Source organism: Trichoplax adhaerens, genomic scaffold (genome assembly GCF_000150275.1).
Source record: "Trichoplax adhaerens TRIADscaffold_11 genomic scaffold, whole genome shotgun sequence".
Taxonomy (NCBI): Eukaryota; Metazoa; Placozoa; class Uniplacotomia; order Trichoplacea; family Trichoplacidae; genus Trichoplax; species Trichoplax adhaerens.
This window is the reverse complement of record NW_002060953.1, coordinates 375146-391332: the sequence shown is the minus strand read 5'-3', so window position 1 is coordinate 391332 and position 16187 is coordinate 375146. Positions and strand designations below refer to the sequence as shown.

Genomic DNA, 16187 nt, shown 5'->3' with positions numbered 1-16187 from the left:
ACCAAATCGAAAAGTCCATTGCAACACAATCGATATTGTTCAGCACCAACTGAATTCCACTAGTGATAGCCTGCAATCACTGCAAGTCAAGAAAAAAAATAAATTGGACTTTGTCAACTTTGCCAAACTGTATTGTTGAACTCAACTGTTAATACATTAAAAAATACAGTTGCCAATTGCAAAAAGAAGAAGAAACAATACAGTAACTGCTTAATTCATCTACTATGACAGAATACAAGTTGGTCGTTGTTGGAGGTAATGTGGCATTTCTTTGCTCCATTTTATCATCCATTTTCTCTCCCTACTTTCCAAGCCCATTTCACTTTTTTTCAATTCTTTTTTTCTTGCCACATAGTAGCTCTTTTGCCCAATATTATCACGCATTCTAGTGTGTTTTAGTCTATCTACAATCATAGCACCCTTTTTTTTTTTTCCAACTGATGCAAACTATCAGGTAGTGATATCTTGATTCCTTCTCCATGGATGTACGATCGTTATCCAAAATGTCTATCGTGAGTTGTTGAGTTATTGGGCCAAGATGAAAATCGACGTTTAGTAATGGGAATGGGATGATAGTTGAGGATGTGGTACCTCTTTTGCCTAATATTATCACGCATCAAAGTCTATATTTGTCGATCTACAATCATAGCACAGTTTTTTTTCCCCCAATGGATGTAAACCATGAGGTGTTTTTGATTCCTTCTCCATGGATGTACGATCGTTATTCAAAAAGTCCATCGTGAGTTGTTAAACTATTGGGCCAACGACGTTTAGCAATGGAAGAAGATGATGGATGTGGCCCCTCTTTTGCCTAATATTATTACGCATCAAAGTCTGTTTTAGTCGATCTACAATCATAGCACAGTTTTCTCCCTCAATGGATGTAAACCATGAGGTATTCTTGATTCCTTCTCCATGGATGTACGATATCGTTTTGTAAAATTTCCATAGTAAAGTTGTTGAGATAGTGGGCCAAGATAAATCTCGACGTTTAGCCATGGAATAGCATTTTGCTGGAGTAGGATACTAGTCGCAATGAGTAGTAAAATAAAGTTGTCTTTTCCCTATACCTACTCAAATGAAGAACGAATTTGATTTTTTGCCCATCATCGGAAAGAGTTGAAAGGAATGACTATCGCGTAGCCTACACTTGTTAGAAATGGATTCATACAAGTGATTATTGCCTCAATTTTACTCAACCTTCATCAAGATGGCTAGGATAATCTGGCCAGGAGGACAGTTTATCGGAAAGAAACATGACCGAGCTAAGCTAGAATTTTATACTCGAGATAGTTGAATATTGAATGGCTTCCTCTATTTTTGTAGATGAAAGATACAATAGCTCAACAACGTCTAAATCTTTCTGCTTACAGCTCAAATCTGTTAATAAATCATCATCATCATTTGAAATGCCTCCATTGAACGGAGAACTATTACCTGACAGCAGACTTGATCATTCGACCCAATTTGGATACTGTAGTGAGCAGAAATCATGGCCTTTTTTGGCTGTCCATGAACTAGCGATGGTGTGGAAAGTTTGCTTTTCAACGTAATATAAAAGTACAAGCAGAAATCGTCTTTTTAGCTTGATTGCCGAAAGGTTGCTTTTAAACGTAGTACAAGTGCAAATGCGATTGGTGTTTTAGTGACGACGAAAGGGGTTGGAATAGTCGATCGTTCAAATTTGTCTACACTACGGTAAAGGCTGCAGTTCAAATAGACTTGCAAAGTAATATTGTCCATTTTACAAGTATATTTTATCATTGAAAGGGAATATTCTCCTAGCTAGAATTTCTCCTCCACCATCGATGTATCGACTTGAGCCTATTATTCCCTACCAGCATTTCTTAACCTCAAGGAAAGACGAAAAACAATCAATCATCGTGAATGGAATAGCACTAGTCTTATACAGTTGGACTATTCCTTTTTGAGCCTATTCTTCCCTACGAGTATTTCTTATCCTCAAGGAAAGACGATGATTGCTTGAAAAACTCTCTTCTTAACTTCAAGGAATAGCACTAGTCTTGTAAACTTGGACTAGTTTTAGACTATTTCTACTGGAGGCTATTCTTCCCTACGAGTATTTCTTATCCTCAAGGAAAGACGATGATTGCTTGAAAAACTCTCTTCTTAACTTCAAGGAATAGCACTAGTCTTGTAAACTTGGACTAGTTTTAGACTATTTCTACTGGAGACTATTCTTCCCTAAAACTGCTCATGTTGCTAACTTACTATGCGTGTTATTGTAACTTTTCATCTCGCTAAGGTAAATAATTAATTACTGCTATCAGACCCTTTATATTGGCTGGGTTGTTGGAAATTTGCAAAACATTGTATTAAGCATGCAATCCAACATAGGCAAAAGAATAATATGAATTGGATTGGGCTATCGTAGTATTCAGTCAACATTAGCACAGTCGTTAAATAGGATTGGGGATTATATCCACTATGGATGATTCAATAAAGTTCTTGTAGAATAAAGTAGACACAAGGTACAAATCGACATTGGCAATAGTCCAACTCCCTTCTACTCTATTAATATATGGCATTCGAATGGCGGAGATTATTCACAGTCTATAAAATAAGGATAACGATCTCCTCTTTTCCTTGTAAAATGGAAATTTCAATCAAGACCATTTGTACTTAATTTTTGGGATACTTTTTAGATAATTAATTTGTACTGGCGATGAGGAGACTGTTAATGCTACGTTACTAGTCAACATCAATCTAGGTAGAGTGGTGGAGTTTCTTTTTTTCCCCCCTTATTTCTAGTTCATTTTCTAGCATGTGGAAACACTATCGGTTGGATAGCGTTGGCTAGGATACTTCTAGATTGATAATTTAATGCTTAAGAAATCGTTCTTGTCGTTGTATTATTTTATAACCTATTGCTCATCATCAATTTCTCTTTTTTTTTTTTCCACCTGTCATCGATTGGATTATGCTATTGGCGTTAAATCATTGGTGTCCATATGGTGGATTGCTATTACTTTATGCTTATGACGACCATCTAGCTGGTGGCGTTGGCAAGAGCGCATTAACGATTCAGCTAATACAAAATCAGTGAGTTGAAATTAAACTTAAACCTTTAAGCAATTCATGTTGTAGTCTTGATTTGACGATAGATATCCTACTGATGGATTACTAAAAAAAATCGATCCAAAAGGATGGATAGCTATCTTTATGCTATGGCTTTTTATTCGTATATTCATTGCTTAAATCAACTGTAATATGCTGCTTGAATAGCTTTACAAGATCATGCTATTACTTCATTTTTGCCAACGATTTGCTAGCGCTGTATATTGCTAGACGATCTATTGACGATAGTGATGAAATTGGAAAGTGAACAAGATAGACATGATATTTTATGACTGGATGACTATGGCTAATGTATCATCTATACCAAGGGGATGAATAAGACATCATTTAATGATCGTCGCACTCTATTTTCAAGTCCATTACAAGACGATAGGGATGATATTACTCTACTTTACAGCATTATAACTATTCTTTTCGATTTCAACTCGATCAAGAAGATGATCTATTTTTGATTATCGCTATGTCTATTGAGCTTTCTATTACAAGATGGTGATTTCACCCCATGACTCTACACTATCCTTCTATTTATTTTTTTCTATCCAATACATTAATATAATAGTATATCCATCGATGATCTTTGATTCATTTTGAAATCCATGCTCTACTTTTCATCTACCAAGAAGATTAATATCATAGTATATCCATCGATGATCTTTGATCCATTTTAAAATCCATGATTAGACGATAATCATACTCTACTTTTTATCCTGGCGTCTTTTTTATCTACTAAGAAGATTGATATAATGGTTAGACGATAACCATACTCTACTTTTGATCTACCAAGAAGATTAATATTATAGTATATCCATCGATGATCTTTGATTCATTTTGAAATCCATGCTCTACTTTTCATCTACCAAGAAGATTAATATAATAGTAAATCCATCGATGATCTTTGATCCATTTCAAAATCCATGATTAGACGATAAACATACTCTACTTTTGATCTACCAAGAAGATTGATATAATAGTATATCCATCGATGATCTTTGATCCATTTTGAAATCCATGCTCTACTTTTGATCTACCAAGAAGATTAATATCATACTATATCAATCGATGATAAGACGATAACCATACTCTACTTTTTATCCTGGCGTCTTTTTTATCTACCTAAAAGATGAGAAGCATACATCACTAGATCATCATCTCTTCCTCTTGATCTATTTGAAAGTTAATTACAGGACAATCAGGATAATATTACTCTACTTTTACTATTACTATGGGGTGATTTCTGCCTAGTGAATAAATGAATACAGAAGTAGAATATTCTTGACTAGACGATAACGTTACTCTATTTTTTATCCTTGCATCTTTTTTTTCTACCAACAAACTGAGAATCGTACATCGCTAGATCATCATCCATCTACAATCTTGATCTATTGGAAAGTTAGTTACAAGACAATGAGGATAATATTACTCGACTTGAACTATTACTAAGTAGACTATTTTTTTTATAATCATGGTCCATCGATCTCACGACTCATTTTATCGATATCTTTTCAATGCTATCATGAAGAGAGATTCGAGCAATCCTATCGTCTAGAATGACTATTTTCATTAATCTCTAAATCCTATGATGAATAGAGTTTATTTATGTCCTAGACAGTAGCACAATTTTATTGAAATGGATACAAAAATTGAATGGCTAGACAGCTTTATTCTTGTTGATGTTTACCTAGACTTTCAACCCTTTTATCTTCCTGTTATTGACAACTATTGCTAGGTTTCCATTTCGTCGTTGCAAAGTAGGCTTTTGTTTGTTGTTATGCTAGTATCCATACAGTGTAAAGAATTGTTCCAATTTTAGATTAAAAGTCTTGGGTTGTAAAATTACATTAAAAATTCACACCAATTTTCTGCCATCCTTATAGTGTTGGAGTTCGTAAATTTGACAATCAACTTACCAAGTTGATTGTTAAATTGTTGTAATGCTGTTTAAGTAAGGTTCCATAGTTTGGTAATAGACATGCACCGCTAAAATAGTCAAGTTTTATTATTTTGGACGTCTCCCTGAAAAGATGGCGCAATCACCTTGATGAACAGACAGTTCAAATGGATCTTAATTATATTGCTTTGGTCAAATGAAATCACATTCATAACTTGCAGTCGATACGACGCTAGTGATCTCTGTTTGTGCTATAAAAAATTGAGATCTTGCATAGCATAACGATACTGTCCATTTCTTCTACTGCATAGTAGTTCCATTCAGTCATCAATCTGGCTATGCTAATATCAAAGCTTTAATCTCTCCAGCGGTACCTTTATAAACATCCAATTATTTAAAACTTATACTATACCGGCGTAAATTGGATAGATGCGTATAAACTGATATTTGAAAACAGTGATTTCGTAAATGTCGCTAAAAACCATACTTTTATATCTTGATTATACGATCAAGATTTGTTTCTGACCAGCGTTATGCTTATGACAGAACATAGAGGAAGCGAAATGAAGTTATAGTAATAACAATAATATTATAGCCGTATAGACTCTCACGTCAAATTCGGATAGTACAAGTAGATTCTCATTTACAGTTGATTGATTTAATTAAATCAAGATTTGTTTCTTACCAGCGTTATGCTTATGACAAAACATAGAGGAAGCGAAATGAAGTTATAGTAATAGCAATAAAATATTATAGCCGTATAGACTCTCGCGTCAAATTCGGATTGTACAAGTAGATTCTTGTTTACAGTTGATCTAATTAATCCAATTAATCTTGTCGACGGCAAACCTGTCTTCGATGCAGATCGTCATCATTAATGATTGTAATAACATTTTCTTTCTTTTATCAACAGTTTTGTAGACGAATATGATCCCACTATAGGTAAGATTGCCATATATTAAGAATATTTCTATACGAGTAAATCGCCGTGTTTATGTACTTTCACCTACAATGAGATATTAGAAGACTATTTTACTTTTTCCATGAATTTCATGTTGATATTAAAATAGTCTAGTTGTGACATGACTCAGTACTTTGCGCGGCTACGTGAAAAATTGTTTTACGATATGTAACTATATCCAATAACATGACTGTACATTCGATTGCATGTTTAAGTGATCGATTGCTTTGGAGTGTTGAATAGATATCAATATTGATAAATATACGAGTAGAAGTAATCGTTGGTTGAATTAGATAATAGGATACCTTATTAAAAGTGATCTTTTTACATTTGTACAATTGACGATTTTCTAATGCTCATTTTTAAAGAGGATTCGTACCGCAAGCAAGTTGTTATTGATGGAGAGACATGTGTGTTAGATATTTTGGATACAGCTGGTCAAGAAGAATATAGGTAATGGCACAATTGAGGACTTTACCAGTTCATTTGTTTTCAGCTACGTTAATGAGTTATACTTTCAATCTTAGTAATGACACTTTTATTTATTTGTGAATACTTCGTTAAAAGATGTTCTTGATACCGATATCTCTTTAAATGAACTAAATCTATTTCTTGATTATAAAAAATTGTAGTGCAATGCGTGATCAGTATATGAGGACTGGAGAAGGATTTTTATGTGTATTTGCTTTGGATAACTTAAGATCATTTGAGGAAATAAGTCAATATCGAGAACAGGTATTTTATCATAGTTATGCTATTTTGATACTGCATGCGTTGATTAATTTTGCGTACTAACATGGGCAGCTTTGACAATGGCTGACTCATGAAATGGAATAGGATATGCTCAAATTATTTGTCATAAAGTTTACGTGCATCGATGCACAAAATGGATACAGCATATCAATTTACTACACAAAAATATGTTTTTATTTTAGATAAAGAGAGTGAAAGATGCAGAAGATGTACCGATGGTTTGTAAGTGTAACATTTGTATTATGAGAGGCATCCATGCATGTATACAATCATCTTGTCTAGTACATGTTATTGACCAATGTTATATGGATTTGCAGTGGTAGGGAATAAATGTGACTTACCTAACAGAGGAGTTGATGTAGCACATGCAACGGAAGTGGCTAAAAGTTATGGTATGCCATACATTGAGACATCTGCAAAGACAAGACAGGGAGTGGTTAGTAAAAGTCATGCCAATATGCTGTTCAGGATAGCTTACCCTACTCTAGTAAAGCTTTACGTATACTTTGAACTCACTAATCTACACCATTGAAAGAAATTATTGTTCAAATGTTGACTTAGAAGTAAATTTCCAATTCGATTTTTCAAGTGAGGATTATTTCTGCCGTTAAGCTGATCATGACTATTGTTTTTCAATTTTTAGGAGGACGCATTTTATACACTTGTCAGAGAAATTCGTCGTTATGTTAGTATTCATAGCTAGAGAATAGTTTAAGATAAAGTAATTGGTATCAATAATACTGTACAGTATAACTGATTTACAATCCATTGAGGATTGATCATCTTCTTTTCCTTCACAACATAATAGAAAGAAAAGCGTATGCCACGTGCTACAACCAAGCAGGCAAAAAAGGGCAAATGCCAGATTCTTTAAAATGGATGTATTTAATTGAAGATACTATAGTTTTGAAGTTGGTTCAATGTCGATTGCAAGCTATGATTTTCATTTACTGATGGTACTCGGGATGGAAGTATTTTTAAGCTTTATAAATCATTAACTTAATTAGCATTACTATCTCCTGGCTTTAAAAATTCATTTTTTGTTGTCTTTGGGTTAGTTACATGGTAGCAAGGTAAATGCAACTTTTATTAGGCTTATGTTATGGTTGCTGGATAGCAGTGCTCATTCATTAGTCGAGAAGGTAGCTTTTATTTCTAGAGATTTTATTCTGATCGCCATTTTTATCTTATTGGTTTGCTTTGATATTGATGAGGGTCTGCTAATATATCATAGTATACAATTTTACAAGATTAAGGAATTGTAGATTTCTAAATGATAGTATCGGAAAGTGTATTTTTAAAGACTGTAGTATGTTACTGCGTTACTATTTGTGCTAAGGGAACTGTGAAATTGTTTTCATTTGTCCACCGTTTGGACACAATACATCATCATCATTAATAATGCTGTCTACTGAGCTCAATTGGTTGCTGTTGTTGTTAAACTGTCAGTAGAATTGTCATACATTCTGCAATACGTCAAACATATATATCAGTACAAACACGTTAACATCAATGCGAACGAATTATTGTATAAATGACTTTTGGTGGATTTTATCTATCGCCAATACATAACTGTAGCTGAGCATTGATCATTTTTTTCCATTTACGATGCTAGCTAATATGGCTTTAGATTATTAAAGCATGTGCAGAATTTTCATTATTGAGTTATACACACCTATGCGTTGGATTTTACTACATGTTGTTTTTTTGATCATAACAAACTTTGATATATTACAGTATCATCCTTCAATGCTTTACATGATATCTTAAAAAAAAAAGTATACTTATCTAATTAGGTTGAAAACTTGTACGTGCCAAGATGTTTTGCCATTGGGGGAGTATTTTTATTTTAAATTGTTATGATAAATTCGCTAATCAGTTTTAACAACATGAACACCTCAAATATTGAACGTAAGATCGATCCCTTTGCAATTTTACGTTGGGTCTTGTCGTTCTAATACATTAGCTAAATATGATATACAGTATCTGAATATTTACTGAATTGTCACTTTGGTAACAGTGTACGTCTGTCTATTCATTTAATATTGACCAAAGTACAATCTATTGGTATCGTATGTTTTTGCTTCTCCTTTTATTCTTTGGATCTTTTAATTCAATTTGAAATATAATAGAATAAAATTTTTTCTTGCTAATCTGTATATTATTGATGATTGTTTAATGGACTTTGGCACTGTCATCAGTAGCTAGCAAAATTGTCAATCAATCACATTGGATGATTCTGGTGAAGATTGATATACTGTATCAGGTTAGTATTCATTTCCACTCCACGTTGGCATTGGTGAAAAGGATCTGATTTAGTCTACTGTATCAGGTTAGGATTCATTTCCACGTTGGCATTGGTGAAAATGATCTGATTTAGTCTACCATCGATAATGCAAAAATACACTACTCCACGTGTATAACATCAATGGTTTCATATTGATATTATTCAGTATAAGAGCCACATCATGATCATTGACATCATTCCTTTTTGACCATTTCTACTTGATGCAAGAACTATATTTAAAAATCCTTTCACATCATTTTAACAGCTATTAAATGATTCAATCATGGTTCCATGCTAGATCAGTATAAAAATGGATCTGCTTGAATGGTAGTTTCAGGTAGAAAGCGCTACTTAGGTTGGCATAATATCGCAGTGGTTAGGATGAAAGATAAATTATTTTTGCAATTTTATCTTGTTTGACCTCACGGAGTTTAATCCTAATTTATAATATAAGTACAATTTACATGATTGATACAGCTGCTGCTCATGAATACATTGTCCATGAAGTCTGTGATAGATGAAATTATTTTAAAATCATCACGATAGTAATACGAAGCAAAATACAACATGCAAATGGGCAAATATTGCAATTTTCGCATTTTTGATCTGGACATTTTATAACTTACAAAGCAAATACTGTTTGCACGATTGATGCAGCTGCTAATCATGAATACATCGTTCATGAAGTCTGCGATAGATGAAATTATTTTGAAATCATCACGATAGTAATACGAAGCAAAACACAACATGCAAATGGGTATATATTGCAATTTTCCCATTTTTGATCTGGACATTTTATAACTTACAAAGCAAATACTGTTTGCACGATTGATGCAGCTGCTAATCATGAATACATCGTTCATGAAGTCTGCGTTAGATGAAATTATTTTAAAATCATCACGATAGTAATACGGAGCAAAACACAACATGCAAATGGGTATATATTGCAATTTTCCCATTTTTGATCTGGACATTTTATAGCATTCAAAGCAAATACTGTTTGCATGATTAATGCAGCTGCATAGCTGCTATTTATGATTGCATTGTTTATATCTGAAGTCTGTTATACCGCCATTGTGGCTTCAATTCGTTAATTAATTATACGATAGAATACGTCTATATTACTATTTATAAGTGAAATGAACAGTGTAGCGATTTCATCCATGATCGTGTTAGCCTTTCAAATCATCATGACAGGAATATGAAGTAATAGCACTATGTGACCTAGAATAGACGGCTATGCTAGTAAAGTAATTATAGATGATGGCTGGCCTGATGAAACAGTGTACTTGCACTATTTTTACTGGCTAAAAGTAAACTTAAAACTCCTTGATTGCAAAAGAATTCTTATAAGCAATGGCTGAAGATCATCTTGACCTCAGCCCCATCCAGCCATCCAAGAATGATCTCGAAGCAGAGACCGTTTAACCCAAGTAATATTTGTCAACATACTGGTAGTGCAGCATTCTAAAGCTGAGATTATTCTATTCTTGTTAGAGATTACTGGATATATTTTACAATCATTGCGCTATGCCATTATTGCCATGGATTTCTAGGAAGAGAGCTAGGCATCCATTTCCACCAGGTGTTGCTTTCTACTAGTAGCAGAGTGTTGTGCAAAATGATATGTCGCCTTTCGATCTCGTTTTTATCTTCTTTGGCTGTCTGCTACTGTTCGTGAGGTGGTTACGAGGTGACACATTATTTCGCACACAGCTGTCTACCGCAGTACTCTATTGCGCACACTCACGCGCCAAAGTCTCCAGTTATCCTGTATGGTAGGTAAGTGTTGCATACAATAGCATAGTAATAAGACTACAGAGTTAATTAAGGCAGAGATCATTTCTAGTACGACTACTCGGTGGAGACTAGGTCTGCTCATCTCTAGCTAAGAGCAAATTTTGCGAATTAGTTTCTCCATATTTCTCTCCTAGCTGCCTCGAATTCCTTACTGGAGCTCATTGGGACTATTGGATTCTATTAAGAAGGTAAGAAAGAACTGCTCTTGTCCATTATGCATTGATAGATGACTTTTTAGATTGAATTAATCACCATATTCCAAGCTTTCGAGATCGCTTTGCAATGTCTGCTAGGCTTGATGCAGCTGGCAGATGCAAGATCTTTGAAATGGAGAATATGGAATACCTTTAGAAGATTTTATTAGTAATGGCAGCTAGTTTAGCTGCTCTCTTTGAAGTGTATTGCATCATTCGTGACTGTAGTGCAGTTATGTGTATCATTCCTTGTTCAATTTAAATTCTACCCCCTCGATAAGAAGCTGATCCATGAAGTAGCTCATGCGATGTTATTGGCTGATGAAACTTGAGTACTTCATAACTGCAAGATATGGAAGATGTCTACAAGATTTGTTCATGTTAGGCAGTGAGTTAAGCTTGTAAGGCTAATTAATGGCTGGTTACTCTTGTGTCATTTGCGTCTATAGTTCTCTGTCAATCTTTCCTTTTCACCACGACTAGCAGACTAGTTCGAGTTGTTGTATTTGCAACAAGGCTCACCAATGGGTGGTACAAGTAGTAGAAAATTGTGATGGCTAAACGTAGCAATGCAACGATCACCCATGCTTACTGCCAATAAATTACTGCTACTTACACCACCCGACGGAATTTTCAAGTTGCTACTAGAGTAGAGCTCAACAGAGATACCGTGGATATACTGTATGCAAATTCAGAAAGGATAGGTTTAAAAATGAAGTAGGAATTGCAAATTAGAGTAGCTGTAAAATGCATGCATAGGCTGCGTTAGCATTGTCTAGCATGGAGTGATTATGCTGACAATATTCTGTATGTGCTTTGCAGACTAGTTAGCTAGCTTCGTTGAGCCATACCCCTTCCTTCCCGCATCATCCATTTTTAGATCAATCGGGAGTTACTCATTACTTTGATACACTGGATGGTGCTGCACTACCTCACGATAAGGAATAATTTATAATTTAAGCGTGTACATTATAAAAAATCAATCACAACGGTGGTTTCTTCATTATGAAGAAAGTAACTTAAAGGCTAATCATCCATTAATACAAATAATTTCAGGATTACATAAACTAGTTGCTACAGGTTTCTTCCTTTAACATCAATGTAGTGCATTACAACCTTAGGATTCATTAATCAATACAACGTGAAATTTTAATAAAAATAATTTGTAATGTTATTACATAATAATTTTCGATAATTATTTTCGTTTAGATGATTGCCACATTTCGTATTGGTATTTCTGCTAGATTGGTTAGCTCAAGAATTAAATCGATACGATGCCACTGGTTAACGACGGAAGGTATAAATTAGATTGATAAAACAAGATCGATTGTAGCAGAGTTTGCCAGTACAGGGGAAAGCACGGCGATCTTATAATGTAGTAAAGTTATTGTGACTAGTAGTTTTTGCAACTGTGAATATAATTGCTTGCAATAATGGGAAAATGCTATACAGTTAATGTGAATACGATTCATGTAATCCATCAGGAAATTGAAACATTTTATACCTATGGTAATTGACTATACAATCGGCGTAGTACTAGTTACATAATTTCTCCTAATACTGCCCCGTACATTTCACGCTTAATTCTATTCAACTATTTAAAGTAAATGAATTAGGGAATTGATGCCATAAATTATTGCTACTTTGAGTAATGTATAGATAGGTTTTGGTCATAGACTCACGTATAGTTCTTTACTATAACGTTATTTTCCTCTAATATCAATCTTCCTATTTACGTGCTGAAAAAATTCTTTAAACCGTTACAGCAAAGCCATCCATCACTATTTGCGACCGGTCCTTTCTTCAAAGTGATATGACAAACATAACTCCAACCATCTCAGCCAAAGTTGGAGCGAATTTGCATTGCCAACGTTATCATCCATTAAAAGCAATCAAGGTTATTAATAAGGCTACTTATCAAAATTAGTAAAACATTAAGAAAGAATTTTCAAACTAGCGGAACCTTTTTTAACTAGTAACCTTAGTTAGTTAGTTAAAGCATTCATTTTTCTTCCACATTGGATTAATCGATAGTGTATAGAATTTAATTTACTGTCTATCAATCATTAAGTCTTACTTCAGTAAATATATGGACGGCAACCTAGCCTTTCATAATTAAATTTTTTTACGAATAGATAGTTAGTCTTATGATTTTAGTTTTATCACTGAATCTCATCTGCTTCAGTTAATACATAAGGAAAACTAACCTTCTACAGATAAATTATTGCATAGCTTAGTCATATTATTCTAATGTAACTAACTACGAAAGAAGACTGTACTGTGGTAAAAAAATATTTGCTCGTCATGGACTTATTAAGTAACTGCGACAGTTCCTTTCTTTATTATTTAGGATCATATCGAGCAATATGTTCATGCAATATACAGAAAAAGAACTGGGTCTCCTTTATTTACATGTATTGATAACTTAAGTCCAGGTAAGTTGATCAAATATGAATAACCTAAGTTGATATGGTTACTTTTTGCTCCATCATAGACTATCGATTAAGTATTACATTGTCGATTGTATAATTTTTTCTTTCAGTGGTCTCTGTTGAACAAAATTTCGATAGTTTAAGCGTGCCTCAGGATCATGTTTCACGAGCTAAGAATGACAATTATTATGTAAGATTGGTTTTACATCATACAATCCTGTTGACTGTGTGTTAGATTTTGCTATTACACGATTTTTGTACAATCTATAAAATCGTGCATAAAATGTTAAACAGTCTTCCTGCAATTTTGAATCATTTCTAGATTAATTCAGACTATTTGCTTCGAGCTCATACTTCCGCTCATGAGGTAGGTTTATAATACGTCACGCAAGATGTGACTGGATAGGAAATCTGTGCGATAGCATCATATTTAGGATAGGTTTTAGAATGCTTAGAAATAAAATTTGTGCCCTTCCGTAACGTTTTAAACAATGGTTTAATAGCGTGATCTTGTACGTGCCGGATTAGACGCTTTCTTGTGTACTGGAGATTGCTATAGGAGAGGTCAGCTATTAATACTGTAGGATTATGAATATTAATTAATAAGTTGAAGTTAGTGTCACTGGCTAATAACTTATTATACCTGCAGATGAGATTGATGCAAAACATTACCCTGTGTTTCATCAAATGGAAGGAGTTCGATTATTTGATAAACAAGATGTAAGTATCGTACAAGTATTCCTAAATGCACGCTTGTATATCATTCGATAATGTGCCTTTTATTAACTATTCGTATACTTAGATTTTTACTAAAGATAAAAATCTAGACATTTTCGATAATTCCATGCAAGAAACTGAAGAGAAACAGGCTGTGCATAGCTTGGGTGCGTATAGAGTTGTTACTTTTCTAAGCATTATCTTTGCTTTAAAATTATGGTGTATTTTGTTATTAAACTGAGACTTATATTATTGGATTTATAGAAGCTGTAAAATTTGTAGAGAATGATTTAAAAGAAATTTTAATGGGTATGACTGCCGGCACTTAAGCATAATTTTCAATTTTAAGGCATATAGCTGTTTGCCTGCTAAGTCAAAGTATCTATTTATTACACAGGAATTATGAATAACCTGTTTGGTAATATAGAAACTAGATTTGTTGATGCGGTAAGATTATTGCTTTGCTACCATATATAATACATGTTTTATTGTTGTGGTTGTATGCCTTCGCTACTGTAATCTAACCATTTGGTAAAGGGTTTCAGAAATTAACGAATTTTTGATATTATTATATCTTACAGTATATCGTTCTTAATAGAAATATTTATTGTATAAAATCTTTCAGTATTTTCCATTCACACATCCATCATGGGAGATGGAAATTAAATTTCAAGGCGATTGGTTGGAAGTTTTAGGCTGCGGCATAATGAGCCACAACACTTTAGTAAAAGGAGGCAAGATAGGATATAAAGCAGTATTATATGATTTCATTGATATAGACTAATTTACTACGTGTTTACTTACTTATTTATAGGAGCTTCTAACAAAATTGGTACTTGACTTCTGCTTAACGTTATTCATTAATATTTTAAAGTATTCGTCATGATATTATACAATTAATTTCTACCGTACTATGATTAGCGATATTATAAATTTGCTCGTAATGGATAGGTTGGGCATTTGGAATTGGAATCGAAAGGATAGCAATGATTCTATTTGATATTCCAGATATCAGATTATTTTGGAGGTACTGCTATAATGCTAATTTTTACTTATGTTTTGATTTTGGGTGATTATATATTTCATGACGTATTATTGCTGACTTATCGTAGCAAAGACGAGCGTTTTTTATCGCAGTTTAAAGTGGATGATGTCATTAGCAATGTCAAGTTTAAGGTCAGATAGCGTGATGTTAGCCCTGTTCTAATTGATTCAACTCGAGATCGATTTAACAATAACTTGCTGGATTAACACTGTTATTTTTCTTATTGTAGCCTTTTAGCATACATCCACCTCTATACAATGATATTTCGTTTTGGCTATCACCAGCATTTTCTTTAAATAAGTATGTCATATTCTGTCATACGTAATGCAACTAATGGTGTATTAATTGTAAAGTTTAATTTGATGTAATTTTATTCAGTTTCTGTGACGTAGTGAGAAGCGTCGGAGGTGATTTGGTAGAACAAGTTTCATTAGTGAGTAATGGAAGCTATTTTGTTAAAATTAACACTAAAACTTCATCAATTTTTTAGTCGTATGAAATAACCAGAGCTGTTTTCAATCGTATTGTAGGTTGATGATTATACTGATGCTAAGACCGGACGACAAAGTCATTGCTATAGATTAACATATCGATCTATGGATAGGTACAGTACGATTAATTTCTGTATTTTGAAGAAATATCGAATCTTTCAACTACTTGTAGAATACTTATTTTTTCTTTGCTATTGAAGGACGCTTACGAATGAAGAAATGAATGTAATACAGGTTTGAGCGCTATTACGATACTGATATTTAGGAGTCAAGTATTAAAATTCTAGAAAATATTGGAAAGTGGATAATACTTATTATTGTAAATTTGGCTTTACTCTATGTGATATTTCTCTTGCTAAATAGGACCGCGTAAGATCGGCTGTCGAATTACAGTTGGGTGTTGAAGTCCGAAGAAATCGATAAGAAGTTTAATAGACTTTTTTAATTAGTACACCGAATGAGAAGACAGACATTAAAACGAGATGCAGAAGTGGCAATAAAATTATCAACTTCATCGGGA

General features: G+C 33.6%; 2 protein-coding genes across 2 annotated transcripts; both read left to right on the top strand.

The window, feature by feature from the left end:
* Positions 1 to 224: 224 nt before the first annotated feature.
* TRIADDRAFT_29518 (uncharacterized protein) lies at positions 225 to 7404 on the top strand (the record flags this gene model as incomplete). Its single annotated transcript, XM_002115545.1, has 8 exons — positions 225 to 255; positions 3015 to 3063; positions 5901 to 5929; positions 6317 to 6401; positions 6581 to 6683; positions 6884 to 6923; positions 7019 to 7137; positions 7345 to 7404. The coding sequence occupies 8 exons, from the start codon at positions 225 to 227 to the stop codon at positions 7402 to 7404; spliced, it is 516 nt and encodes a 171-aa protein (XP_002115581.1).
* A 5391-nt stretch (positions 7405 to 12795) lies between these two features.
* TRIADDRAFT_50723 (uncharacterized protein) lies at positions 12796 to 15907 on the top strand (the record flags this gene model as incomplete). The annotated part of the gene is made up of 17 exons (XM_002115544.1): positions 12796 to 12879; positions 13333 to 13417; positions 13525 to 13604; positions 13737 to 13781; positions 13918 to 13978; positions 14064 to 14134; positions 14217 to 14298; positions 14396 to 14440; positions 14529 to 14578; positions 14757 to 14855; positions 15053 to 15071; positions 15116 to 15158; positions 15244 to 15307; positions 15406 to 15476; positions 15555 to 15609; positions 15707 to 15780; positions 15868 to 15907. The coding sequence occupies 17 exons, from the start codon at positions 12796 to 12798 to the stop codon at positions 15905 to 15907; spliced, it is 1068 nt and encodes a 355-aa protein (XP_002115580.1).
* Positions 15908 to 16187: the final 280 nt, after the last annotated feature.